Raw genomic sequence first — 13,098 nt, 5'->3', positions numbered from 1 at the left:
TTTTAATATAATGAATAGTCAACACATTTTTATCCCTATTGCTTTCTCTTATTTGTTAATCTTATGCTAAGATAATATTATCCTATATTCCCACTTGGATACCTGTAAAAACAGATCTTTTTCAGATCTTCCATGTATCTCCTACAAATGTCCTGCAGAGGATCTCTCTTCAGTGGGCTGGTATCCACTAAATTATCATTCCAGGAACCATTCCAGGGTTCCACACATTCTTCTATACATTTCAGAATTTCTTTGTCATGAGGAGATGTGATCTGAGCACCGTTTTCCCAATAAACCTAGATGATAGGTAAACACAGCTATAATTACTTGAAATGTTGGCCATATGTTTTCTTAGCTACAGTAGAGATATTTGACTTTAAAAAGAAGCATACCTGGACTTCCCTGGTGGTGCAGTGGTTAAGAATCCGCCTGCCAATGCAGGGGACACGGGTTTAAGCCCTGGTCCGGGAAGATCCCACATGCCGCGGAGCAACTAAGCCCATGCACAACTACTGAGCCTGTGCTCTAGAGCCCGTGAGCCACAACTACTGAGCCCACATGCCACAACCACTGAAGCCTGTGCACCTAGAGGCCATGCTCCGCAACAGGTGAGGCCACCGCAATGAGAAGCCCGTGCACAGCAACAAAGACCCAACACAGCCAAAAATAAATAAATAAATAAATAAATAAATAAAAAGAAGCATACCAAATTAATCAAGTAGAAAATGTCAACACTGGACTAACTTAATAAATACCTAAGGATATTGATAGTAATGATTCCACAGGGACTTTTCAATAAAATGATCCAGTATTATTTTCTCATTTAGAAGTATACTTTAATAACAATACAAGTAAAATATAATCGGGGCATCATTACGACAATGTTAAAATATGCATATACCATAATGTACAATCATAATCTTAGATCTATAGCTAAATATATACTAAAGAAGATCTAAGAAACCATGGAGTATCCATGAAACTTGATACTATGAAATTTTAGCATTATAAAATGGTTCTGTTATATGATAAAGAAGAAATTATTTTTCAGCTATAAATTAAAGTAGAATTTATGTCACACTCAATAAAGTCTATTCCAGGAAAGATAGTTAACATGCTAATTATTCCATACACATTTCAGTATATGTATTTTCAGTATTTAATGAAAATACATTTCATTAAGTTGTCAGTTTGTCAAGTAGCCTGATCAAGACAGTAGGAACAGTTAACAAAAAAGCAAGAAAATGTATTTCTATAATTCACAGGATCTCAAGGTTATAAGGGACTCTGCTTAGAGAATATCTATACCAACTTCTCCCATGTATTTGACATGAATCCCTTCTACTGCGTCCTGAATGAAGGAAAGAAGAATACTTTTGAATATATACTATGTACAAAACTCTGTATCAAGCAATATGGTAGACTACATGACCTAAAAATTCTCACTCTGTAAACACCTCAAAATGCTAGATAAAGTAGAAAAAGTATTATCTAAAATGCAGTTTGGTTCACAAGAAGGAAAGGGAAAACTCCAGGCAGTGGGAAAAAAGGAAAGAATAGAAAACCAGAGTGATAAAGCTGTGGGTTGACGCTGTGGCCACCTGGGGTTTGGGAACTGTTCGTTTATCTGACTCCTGAGTTTTGGGGTTTCTTTTTTGTTTGGTTGTTTTTTTTTATATCGGCTCCTGAGTTTTAATGCCCATGTGGAAGGTAGGGAATTGGAACTGAGATGCCACTCTTAGTGGAAACGTAGAATAGAAAAAGTTCTGCCCACTATTATTGAAAGATGATGAGGAAGCATGTCTGTTTCTTCTAAATTCTGGGTGATTAAAAAATTTCAAATCTGAGATCTAAATTGACACAGAAATTGCTCCCAGTCAGTGAAACGCCTGCGTTTCCTGCAGAAATTTAAAAAACAAACCCAAAAATTGCTCTTAAAGGATGCTCCCACATTCCAAGCAACCAACAACACTCTGTCAATAGGCCCTGAAAGCTCTTTATGAAAATTTATATAACATGAGAAAAAAACATCTTGGCCTTTCCTCCCTGCCTTGTAAGTGAATGTGATGCCTAGAGGAACAGCAACACATATAATGGCCATGCTTGAAGAAAAGGCCAAAAAAACTGCAGAGGTGCCAGACCCGACAACGCTGAGCTACAGAACCATGCCAGCAGCCACATACTTCTGGATTTTTTGTTATGTGAGAAAAATAAATTCCTATCAGCTTAAGCCACTTTTGTGGGTTTTCTGAACCTGCAGCAGAAAGTAGCCCTACCTGATTTAGTAACAGAAAAATCCATGCCACAAAATATACCCAGAAATAAACTTAAAAAGAAATGTAAAAGATAAAATATCTTTAAAATGTTACTGAAGGGGCTTCCCTGGTGGCGCAGTGGTTGAGAATCTGCCTGCTAATGCAGGGGACACGGGTTCGAGCCCTGGTCTGGCAAGATCCCACATGCCGCAGGGCAACTAGGCCCGTGAGCCACAACTACTGAGCCTGCGCGTCTGGAGCCTGTGCTCCGCAACAAAAGAGGCCACAATAGTGAGAGGCCCACGCAATGCGATGAAGAGTGGCCCCCGCTTGCCACAACTAGAGGAAGCCCTCGCACAGAAACGAAGACCCAACACAGCCAAAAATAAATAAATAAATTAAAAGAAAAATAAAATAAAATGTTACTGAAGGGTCTAAAAGAAGTCTTGGAAGAATAGAAAGATACATTCTGTTCTTGAATAAAGAGACTCAATCATATGACAAAAATATTGAAGCTTCCTAAATTAATGTACAAGTGAAATATGATACCAATAAAAATGCCAAAATAATTTTTCCAGATGGAAAAAAAATACCATAATACCATGCATGGAAAAATATCATAAATAAAGTCAAAAGGCAAATGACAATATGGGGGGAAACTATCTGAAAAACAAATGACCAAGAGCTACTTTGGAGTTCCTACAAATCAACAAGGAGAAGAGCAACTACCCAAGAAAAAAATGGGCAAAACCTTAAACAGACTTTTCAGGAAAGGGAACACAAATATCATATAAATGCATGAAAAGAAGCTCAACCTTACTCATAAGACAGGTACAGATTAAACATAACATTTCCACATATCTGATTGGCAAAGATGAAAAAGTTTGATAATACAATAATGGACCGTGTGGGATAAAGACCTTAATATTGGTGGTGAGAGTATCAATTAGAACCACCACCTTGAATAGAGAATGACAAATTTTATTTCATAGTCCCTTTGACTCAGAAGTTTCACATCTAGAAATTTATTTTATAGCTCAGCAGGGCCACAGATATATAATGTGAGCCACAATGCAAGTCATATTTACATTACATTCTTTTATTGTATTAACTGTCCGAAATCTGGTGTGTATTTTACACTTACAGCACATCTCAGTTCCGACTAGTCATATTTTAAGTGTTCGATAGCCATAGGTAGCTGGTGGCTATCAGCTTGGACAGTGCAGCTATAGATAAGAATAAAAACAATAGGTAACATTTATTATTTACTGGAGCCAGACACTATACTAAGCATTTTTCATGCACTATCTCCCTTAATCCTTACTCTCACCCTATGATGCTGGTTCTATTATTATTCTCAGTTTGTAGATGGAGAAACTAAAGCACAGAGAAATTAAGTAACTTGCCTTAGGTTACAAAGCTTCTGAGTGGCAGAGATAGGTTTCAAACCCGCAGTACGCGGGCCTCTCACTGTTGTGGCCCCTCCCGCCGCTGAGCACAGGCTCCGGATGCGCAGGCTCAGCGGCCACGGCCCACGGGCCCAGCCACTCCACGCATGTGGGATCCTCCCGGACCGGGGCACGAACCCGTGTCCCCTGCATCGGCAGGCGGACCCTCAACCACTGCGCCACCAGGGAAGCCCACCTCTTTCGTTTTTATCATACCAGCCTCTTCCGGTCTTTGTCCTATCTCCAGCTCCTCTTCTTTCTCCCTTCACTTGAAGTAGATATTCCCTAGGGTTCCATTCTTGACCTCTTTTTCTAACCTACACTGTCTCTGGGCTGCTCATCCAAATAAAGAATTTCCAAATATTCTTATATGCTCTAATACAATATGTATGATGATCCCAAAATCTGTAACTTCAGCGCAGATTTCTCCCGAGCAACACATCTACATATTCAACTGCCTACAAGTCATTGCTGCCTGTTTGACCCACAAATCCCTCAGACTTAATTATGTCCAAAACTAATTAATTATGATTTTTCCCTGCCTCTATAAATGGTAACACTATCCATTTAGCTGGCCAAGGCCAAAATCTTAGATTAGGATTAAATATTCTTTTCCCCAGTAAAACAGAGCTTAGTGTGCCTGGAGTCTCCCTACACAAGATGAAAAAAGAATATAAGATCATGGACTCGTCAGCTAGGAGCCCCAAACACTGGTTCAGTACTGTGCCATATCTTCTGTTTGCCCCTCCAGAGCCACTCTTCACCCTTCCCCACCCTGCTTTCTGCCATGAAGCCTGACACATCAAATAGATCCTGTGGCCAATAGGGAGTCCCAGCAGAAGGTTGGAGGGAGAGGAGAATGAGGTCAAGATACTATTCCTCTGGCTCTCTTCCATCAAACTCCCATTTATTCTTTAAGTTCTTGGTACAAAATGACTTTATTTCTGAAATGGTAGAGAGGGTGGATTTGGGATGGGTTGGGGAAATCAAAGGCAGTAAGATATCAGAAGTAAAAAGACCATTGAAGAGACTATTGTAATAGTACATATTGAAATGTAATAAGGGCCATTAGGGATACACATTCTTTGAGGGGTAGACTCAATGTTTTTATCTTTCTGTTCCCAATGTCTAACCCTGCTCTCCACTGTAGAAAATATACTCAGCACATATTATTTAAATAAAATAAGAACTATGAAATGACCAAAGATGAGGAGTCCAAGGTTTACCTTGTATCCATTGTCTTCTTTGCGGTTGTGAGATGCAGTAATCATCACACCTGCAACTGCTTTGAGCTCCTGGACTGCATATGGCTAAAAAAACAATAACAATAAATATTTGTTTCTTAGCTACTCATACATTTGACATAAGAATAACTTTGATTAAATAACTGGAAAAGACATTAAGATATAAATAGTCTAAAACCTCAATAATCAACTCCAGGTTCCTTGGGTGGGATATAACTAAAGCCACCTAAATATTAGGTCATCAGTAATGACCTAACTGTTAGACTGAATGGTTTTTTTCCCCCTCTAGTCTCATTTAACTTAGTCCTATAATTATTTTGTTCATTTAACAAATATTTAACAAACACCTATTATATGCCAGATACTCCACAAGACTCTGGAGATATGAGAGGGGAATATAATCATAAAATATTAGACCTGGAAGTAAATTTAAGAAATCATCTAATGTATCATATTTTACATATTTTAAACACTGTATACTGTTTATCCAACATTATATAATCATAAGGGAGAATATATAAGAGAAGAACTTAGGTCTCTTGCCTTCCAATTTGAAGATCTTTACATATACTCTGTGGCCTCTATAGCATATAAAGGTCAATTTACCATCTCCCCCAAAGTTAATTCCCAGGTTGAATTTCCCTTTTTCTTTGCAGTTATTATTTATTTGCCTAAGATGTTCCCCATATTCCTTCTTCCATCACATCCAACTTCTCTCCTCCTGGCCATGGGCGGGTGGACACGTGACCCTGATCTGACTAAAGTAACCTATTCCCTTAATGATTTAACTCAGAGACTGGCTCACAATCCAAGCCTGGTCAGAGTCTTTCTCTAAGATGTCTCTGCTATAGGTAGTCAAGGAAGATTGCCTTTTGACTCAAAGACATGGTGATAAAGGGTGCTAAAGATAACTTCCCTAGCAGCTAGAGCAAATCTACCTGCAATAAGAGAGGAAGGCCAACACATAGTTACAGCTGGAAATGGTAACCCAGTGGCAGACTCCTACATAAATGTTCTACATTTCTGGGCCCTCCCTGGTTTCTGTCATTCGTTAGAGCTAATTGTTTAGAAATTCCTTCAATTCTTTGAGCCACTCCATATATTTCCAATAAATCACTAGTAACAGTTTATAGAGACATTATCTAATGGTCAAACATTTGGTAAAACTTGTCCACAAAATCATGTGAACCTGGCATTTTTATTTTGAGAAGATAAATAAAAACCAGTCCAATTTCTTTAGTGGTTATAGGTCTATTCAGGTTTTCTATTTCTTATCAGTTTTGATGTATTAATTATTCCAGAAAATAGGCCAATTCTCCTAAGTTTCACATTTATTTGCACTATGTTATTCAGAATATTGGATTTTCTTAATAGCTATGTATTTATTATTCACTTTTTTACTTTCTTTGTCTTTTTTTTCTTCAGCATCCTTGCCAAAAGGCTTTGTCTATTTTATTAATTGTCTCTTCAGAGAGCCAACTCTCACTTTTGTTGATACACTCTTTTCTTTATTTTCTATTTAATTGATTTTTCCTCATATCTTTATTATTTCTTTTATTTTATTTGGATTTATTCTGTTTTGGTTCTAACATACAAAGTTAAAGTCTTAGCTCGTTATTCTAAAAATTTTTTTCCTAATATATTCATTAAGACTATAAATTTCCCTTTAAGTAGGGCTTTAGCTATATCCCATAGTTTTTGCTATTTATTGTTTTCATTGTTGCTCAGTTTTAAATACAGACAGTCCTTGCTTTGCAAAGTTCCAGTATACATGAATTTCTGATACCATATTTTAGTTAAATAATACCAGTCTCCCAACAACATGCTCAAATTTTAGTTACCATGCTATACTGTGAGTAACTGCATCAAGTATAAACCTGGCTGCTAGCTCTTCCGTCTGAAATAATTATGTATATAAGAGATCCATCATGATTAGTAACCAATCATGTCATCAAGTCTGTCAGTGATTGGTCACTGTGCATCTGTTAGTCAGCTCTCTCACAGACAGCAAAGCATGTAGTTGTGTTGCCTCATCTCCCAGTGATATACCCATTTGACAATTTTGCAAAAATGGATAACTGAAAGAAGGAACTGGCCAAAAAAGATGAAAGTGCAGCAAAGAAACAAAAGTGATAACAGTGGAAGTGACATTTGAATCGACCATAAATGGAGTTATAGAAGAAATAACCAGGAACGTTGACACTGCTGTCATTCAAGAGACTCTAAATGTGCAAGCAGATGAGCTTAGTGAAGGTGAATGTATGGATATAAATGAAGGATGTGGTTGTGATGAAAGGGATGAAGCTGTCCCAGAGGGAGTGATACTGGTAAAAAAAGGAATTCTCAGAGACATTTTATGATACTGAAAGTACAAGCAATAGGGAATTCCCTGATGGTCCAGTGGTTAGGACTCCACGCTTTCACTACCGAGGGCCTGGGTTCAATCCCTGGTTGGGAAGCTAAGATCCCACAAGCTGCACAGCACAACCAAAAAAAGAAAGAAAGAAAGTACAAAAGATAAAATGTGGGAAGCTGATCCAGACTTAGAAAGAAGTGTGATAATTCAGCAAGGCATAGAGAAGATGCTTACTCATATTGTTAAGTTATATGACAAGAAGCAAGCACTGGTCACAGTCTTGATACATTGTATTACAAAGAAATAAAACACTAAAGTGTTTTACCACTTCTAATGTTTTAAATTACAGAGTAGCAAATAAATATTAGTTTATTACTTTTTTCTTTTCTCTGTACATTTTTAATCAAGAGAAAAGGTATATTTAAGGTTTTGACAAAAAAATTTTAAAGGTCACAGAACAATCGAAATTTCCCCCATTGATAACTAACATTGCTTTGCATGGTTTTAGCTTACACAGTTATCTTTTCAGTCCTGCACTACCATGCAAAGCAAGGATGGCTATAGTTTCTAATCTTCATTATATCTTCCTTAATCCATAAATTACTTACGAATGTTTTTAAAATTCCAAACATATGGGGATTTGTGGGCTTCTTTATTTTAAATCTTACTGCATTGGGGTCCAGAGCTATGGCTTAATAAGCAATTATCTTGTACTTGTGAGATTTCCTTTGTGACCCTATTTGGTAAGAATGAGTATCCTACCATCACTGAATACAGGGTTTACACACAGACACACACACACACGATTAAGCACGCTAATTGTGTGTTTAAATCTATCCGTAATAATTTTTGCCTGCCTGATACATCAGTTTCTGAAAGAAGAGTATTAAAATATCCCACCATGACTGTGGATTTGTCAACTTGTTATAGATTAAATTCTTAGATGGTTCGACACATGCTTGTTGAATGAAAATAAATTCAGAGCAAAACTGGTTTTCTTTAGGTCCCTCATATCACTTAATACAGAACTATATGCATGACAAAGATTTAAATCCTGCTTGATTTAAGAAATCTTTTCAAGAGCAATCTTTTCAATCTTTTCTGTACAATCAGTGATACAACGCACTTACTACAAAAGGCGTAGGAACATATCTTGAAAAAAGGTACACAGGAACATCTTTGGCCAGTAAGACTGCAGCAGTGAGTTTAGCAAGCCTAAAAAAAAGAGATTTCACTTGGTCCTTAGCTTTACATACTTTTTGAAAACCAACCTCCCATAAAATAAATGCATTACAATTATTCTGAATATACAGTAGCAAATACAACCGATTCTTATAATCACTAGTTATTTAAGATTCATGCTCCAACTTTAAAATGTTAAATAAGATTTTTTTTGAAAAGGAGTAACAAGGAACAGAATTGACATTTAAATTTCTTCCTTTTTTCTCATTCATCTTCTGATGGCTCTTTTAATAAGAAATAAAACATGCAAAAGGCAAAAAACATGGAAGAAAGTGAAACCAGAGACTTTGATAAACACAATATGCCTATTTACCCCGTGAAGAAAAAGTATCACTACATCATGATTATCTATGTGTGAAAATACCCTAAAACTAATCAAATAGCACTATAATGAGAGAATGCAAGTTACATAATCCTCCTACCCAGTGCCTCTGCCAAAATCATCACACAGTCTATGTCATTCTAAACACTAACTCTAAACATTTAGAAATTTAATCCTTTCTGTAAAAACCAAAGGTTATCTTTGAAATGCTTCCATTTCAGCTCTAAAATAAACATTAGCATGTGATCACACTTTTTTTGGACAGCTTCCTATTTCAGAAATCCTACAACTGGGCATAACATTTTTTTCAAGGTTTTATTCCAATCCAGCTTAATCTCTGAAACAATTAACACTGTACCTCTGGCTGCTGCAGCTGCTGGTTACTTGACCCCGGGTGTCGTACCCCACGACAAAACCTCTTTGCTTGAAGTTTGAGAAACATCTCTCAAGGTATTTGTACATCCCCTGAAGCAGATAAACACAGAAAATTAGTTCCTGACTAATGCCTGCATTTTCTACGACTTAAGGGCTATTTTTTTTTTTTTTTTTTTTTGCGGTACGTGGGCCTCTCACTGTTGTGGCCTCTCCCGTTGCGGAGCACAGGCTCCGGACGTGCAGGCTCAGCGGCCATGGCTCACGGGCCCAGCAGCTCCGCGGCATGTGGGATCTTCCCAGACCGGGACACGAACCCGTGTCCCCTGCATCGGCAGGCGGACTCTCAACCACTGCGCCACCAGGGAAGCCCAGGGCTATTCTTTTTCTGTGTGGTGTGCAGCTTATTGGCTCTCAGGGAATGGCTTCCTCCTTTTGCCCATGTTTACCAATGTGAGAACAACAATGTTCTGTCCTCGGACGTGAGATGATAAACACCTACTTCCTGGAGTTTCAGACACATTTAATACCACAGAAATATCAATTAAGTAACTTAAATCCAATACGATACATAAAACATTAGGGAAAAAAAGATGGGACCTGAGAGTCAGAATGCTAAAAAAAAAAAAAAAAACTGGCTAGAAGAGGCAAAAGAAATTGTTTCTTGCCTTAAGGCTCTAGAGAACAAAATTTTGACCATATTAGGCCTTGCTAAATCATAAGATTGAAGCTAACCAGAAGATTTGATCTAATTTATGACACAAATATTTAAAATCAGCAACATAAACCTTCATTAGAACATTTCTTAAGATGGATCCCATTCTTTAGTTTTAAAATCTCACAGAAAGAAAATCTCATAAACAAGGAAAATTTGCAGTCAAGGGTGACAAAAAAATGAAATGAAGTATTTAATATTGAAAATATCACAATAATAAGCCAAAACACCATTTAACTATCTTATGAATGATTTGCTAACTCTAATAAACACTTCCGTCTGTAAAAATAACACTTCATATTGCTACAGTCCTTTTAAAACTACTTTCTCGGATGTTGCCACATTTAATCCTCACAACAACCCCCAAAAGAAAGAAATGAAGATACCAGTTCTATTTTTGTCTCTGTCTTTCAACATTTCTTCCAAAAAAGATGAAACAAAATAAGATTGAAGCTCCATTTAATGACTTACCCAAAGCCATTCATTCAACCCAAACTATATTATACTGATTTATTGAAGACCTACTATATGGCAGGGACTGCTAAGTAACTATGTGGCAGCACCAAATGAGACCCCAGTGACTTCTGGACCATTCTTTCATGGTTCTTTCAAGTATAATTATTCTTCCTAACCTACTCCCTACAAGTGTGTGTGCGCCCAAGCATGCATGCAATATAGCCCAAATTGACTAGTTTCACCAACTTATTTATTTCTAATGATGATACTATCCTAAAACCTCACAGAATCTCATTCTCTGGTGTAAAAATCCATCTTCTCTTATCCATCTATACATAGGTTCTGAAAAAAACTAGGGTTTAAGACTTAGATTCCATCTGGCTTTTCCACTTCAAATAATGGAATCTCAACTCCTGTAAAAATTTGCACTTCTGTAGAAATTGGTTTTCAAACACCTCCTCCACTCCTTTTTCTGAAGTCAAGGAATCTTCAGTTAAAATGAAAGCTTATAAGGAAACCCAACATACAAAAAAGATCGAACTGAAGCGTTTCTGGATGAAGAAAAGAAAGGGAATGGGGGCAGGAGGAGGCAAGTATCCTACCTATTCAGTCATCTTGTCATCCTTTGTTCCTGATCCCCTACATTAGCCCCTGGATTTAGAGAATTCCCTCAGAATAAGGGTAAAGATGATTTACTGTTTGGTAGTATCAATTAGAATTATATCTACTGAGCAATTCTCTAGTTCAGAACTACTTTTAGTATATGCTAAATGCATTTTGGCCTCAAAAGTGGAGTTCCTTGAAACACTAAGGATGATTCACTGGAAAGAAAAGTAATCTGTTTCTAGAATAAGTTGCATAAGAATGGGGAGAAATAAAACAAATTGTATCATATCAACACTGTCTTAACTCTCAAAATATATGGAAAACCATGTTAAAAGGAAATATTTTCAACTAAATTTTCCAAATACTCTGGTTAATCTTTATCAATGGCCGTATGCCAAAATGAGCAATCACCTTCTTTCTATCTAAATTTGTTTCTTTGTATTAAATGGAAATGTCAATATCCATTTCCTGGTTTCAAATGCAAAGTAACATTGTCACGAAGTTGACAATGGCAACCAAAATAACTCAATAAGCAAGTCAGTCTGTGACTCTAAAGATACATAAATGACCTCTAAGATCAGTTTTGTGCAAGACCAAACGTCAGAATTTATTCTACATTTTTTATTTACAAGAGAGTATCTTGCTGGATATAAAGCTTTTTTTTTTTTTTTTTTTTTAAGAAAAGAAACTAATTTATAAAGCAAAAAAATGGAGTGATAAAAGTACACATATTATAATTTATAATACTTACCTGTGTTGATTGTATTACTGTAAGATCATTAATATAGCAAAATCCTGCCCCCATAGCAGAACGAAGTCCTGCAGTTCCAAAAGTCATTCGGCAACAAAGTCTATCTCGCAGCTCCTTGTTCATCCCATTCCTTAACAGATTTTCAATTTGCTCTTTTGTCTTGGGATTCTATAAAAAAGATGTATTAAAACTTAGTCAGGATCACAAGTAGAGTCCTAATATGAAGCCCTTCTGAGGAAGCAATAAGTATTATTCATACATAACAAGGTTCTACGTTGACTATAAATTCCACAATGCTACTTTAAATTAATATTAGTATGTATAATAAAAAAACACCTGCCATTTATTGAGTCCCCAAAGAGGCCAGACCCTATTGAGTGTGATTTACATATCTCTAATTGTCATATTTTAAAAATAATATATTCAAGGGCTTCCCTGGTGGCGCAGTGGTTGAGAGTCTGCCTGCCGATGCAGGGGACACGGGTTCGTGCCCCGGTCTGGGAGGATCCCACATGCCGCGGAGCGGCTGGGCCCGTGAGCCAAAATTACTGAGCCTGCGCGTCTGGAGCCTGTGCTCCGCAACGAGAGAGGTCGCGATAGTGAGAGGCCCGCGCACCGCGATGAAGAGTGGCCCCCGCTCGCCACAACTAGAGACAGCCCTCGCACAGAAACGAAGACCCAACACAGCCAAAAATAAATAAATAAATAAAGCAAACTGTCAACAAGTAAAAATAAACACTATAACAATAATAATAATATATTCAAGAATTTTTTTTAACAAATTGACAAGAGCTATGGATCCAAAATAAACCTCTTAGTCAAAAATGATATCGACACCAGAAATACAGCTACACGTGGAACAACTCCTACAGAACACCTACTGAACGCTGACAGAAGACCCCAGACCTCCCAAAAGGCAAGAAACTCCCCACATACCTGGGTAGGGCAAAGCGGAGAGATCCCCACACAGAGGATCGGTGCCGAGCGGCACTCACCAGCCCGAGAGGCTTGTCTGCTCACCCGCCGGGGCGCGCAGCGCTGGAAGCTGAGGCTCGGGCTTCGGTCAGAGCGCAGGGAGAGGACTGGGGCTGGCGGCGAGAACTCAGCCTGAAGGGGGCTAATGTGCCACAGCTAGCCGGGAGGGAGTCCGGGAAAACTCTGGAGCTGCCGAAGAGGCAAGAGACTTTTTCTTCCCTCTTGGTTTCCTGGTGCGCGAGGAGAGGGGATTAAGAGCGCTGCTTAAAGGGGCTCCACGGACGGGCGCGAGTCGCGACTGAAAGCGCGGAGCCCAGTGACAGGCGTGGGACGCTGGGGCTGCTGCTGCCGCCGCC

General features: G+C 38.0%; 1 protein-coding gene across 3 annotated transcripts in view; it reads right to left on the bottom strand.

Annotated features, from left to right (window-relative positions):
- Nucleotides 1–13,098, bottom strand: part of PGM2L1 (phosphoglucomutase 2 like 1) — an 82,475-nt gene that overhangs the window by 25,330 nt on the left and 44,047 nt on the right. For all 3 annotated transcript variants that reach the window (XR_014294550.1, XM_082626711.1, XM_082626710.1), the window contains exons 2-6: nt 11,768–11,935; nt 9,226–9,332; nt 8,434–8,518; nt 4,930–5,013; nt 103–296 (exon numbers count right to left, since the gene is read on the bottom strand). Coding sequence is in view for 2 of the 3 variants with exons in the window: in XM_082626711.1 (XP_082482837.1) it covers nt 103–296; nt 4,930–5,013; nt 8,434–8,518; nt 9,226–9,332; nt 11,768–11,935 (638 nt within the window). In the remaining variant the exon portion in view is untranslated. The remainder of the gene's footprint in view (nt 1–102; nt 297–4,929; nt 5,014–8,433; nt 8,519–9,225; nt 9,333–11,767; nt 11,936–13,098) is intronic.

The sequence above is a fragment of the Mesoplodon mirus genome (assembly GCF_964341445.2).
Source record: "Mesoplodon mirus genome assembly, chromosome: 7".
In the NCBI taxonomy this organism is placed as follows: Eukaryota; Metazoa; Chordata; class Mammalia; order Artiodactyla; family Ziphiidae; genus Mesoplodon; species Mesoplodon mirus.
This window is presented reverse-complemented; position numbering and strand designations above follow the sequence as displayed.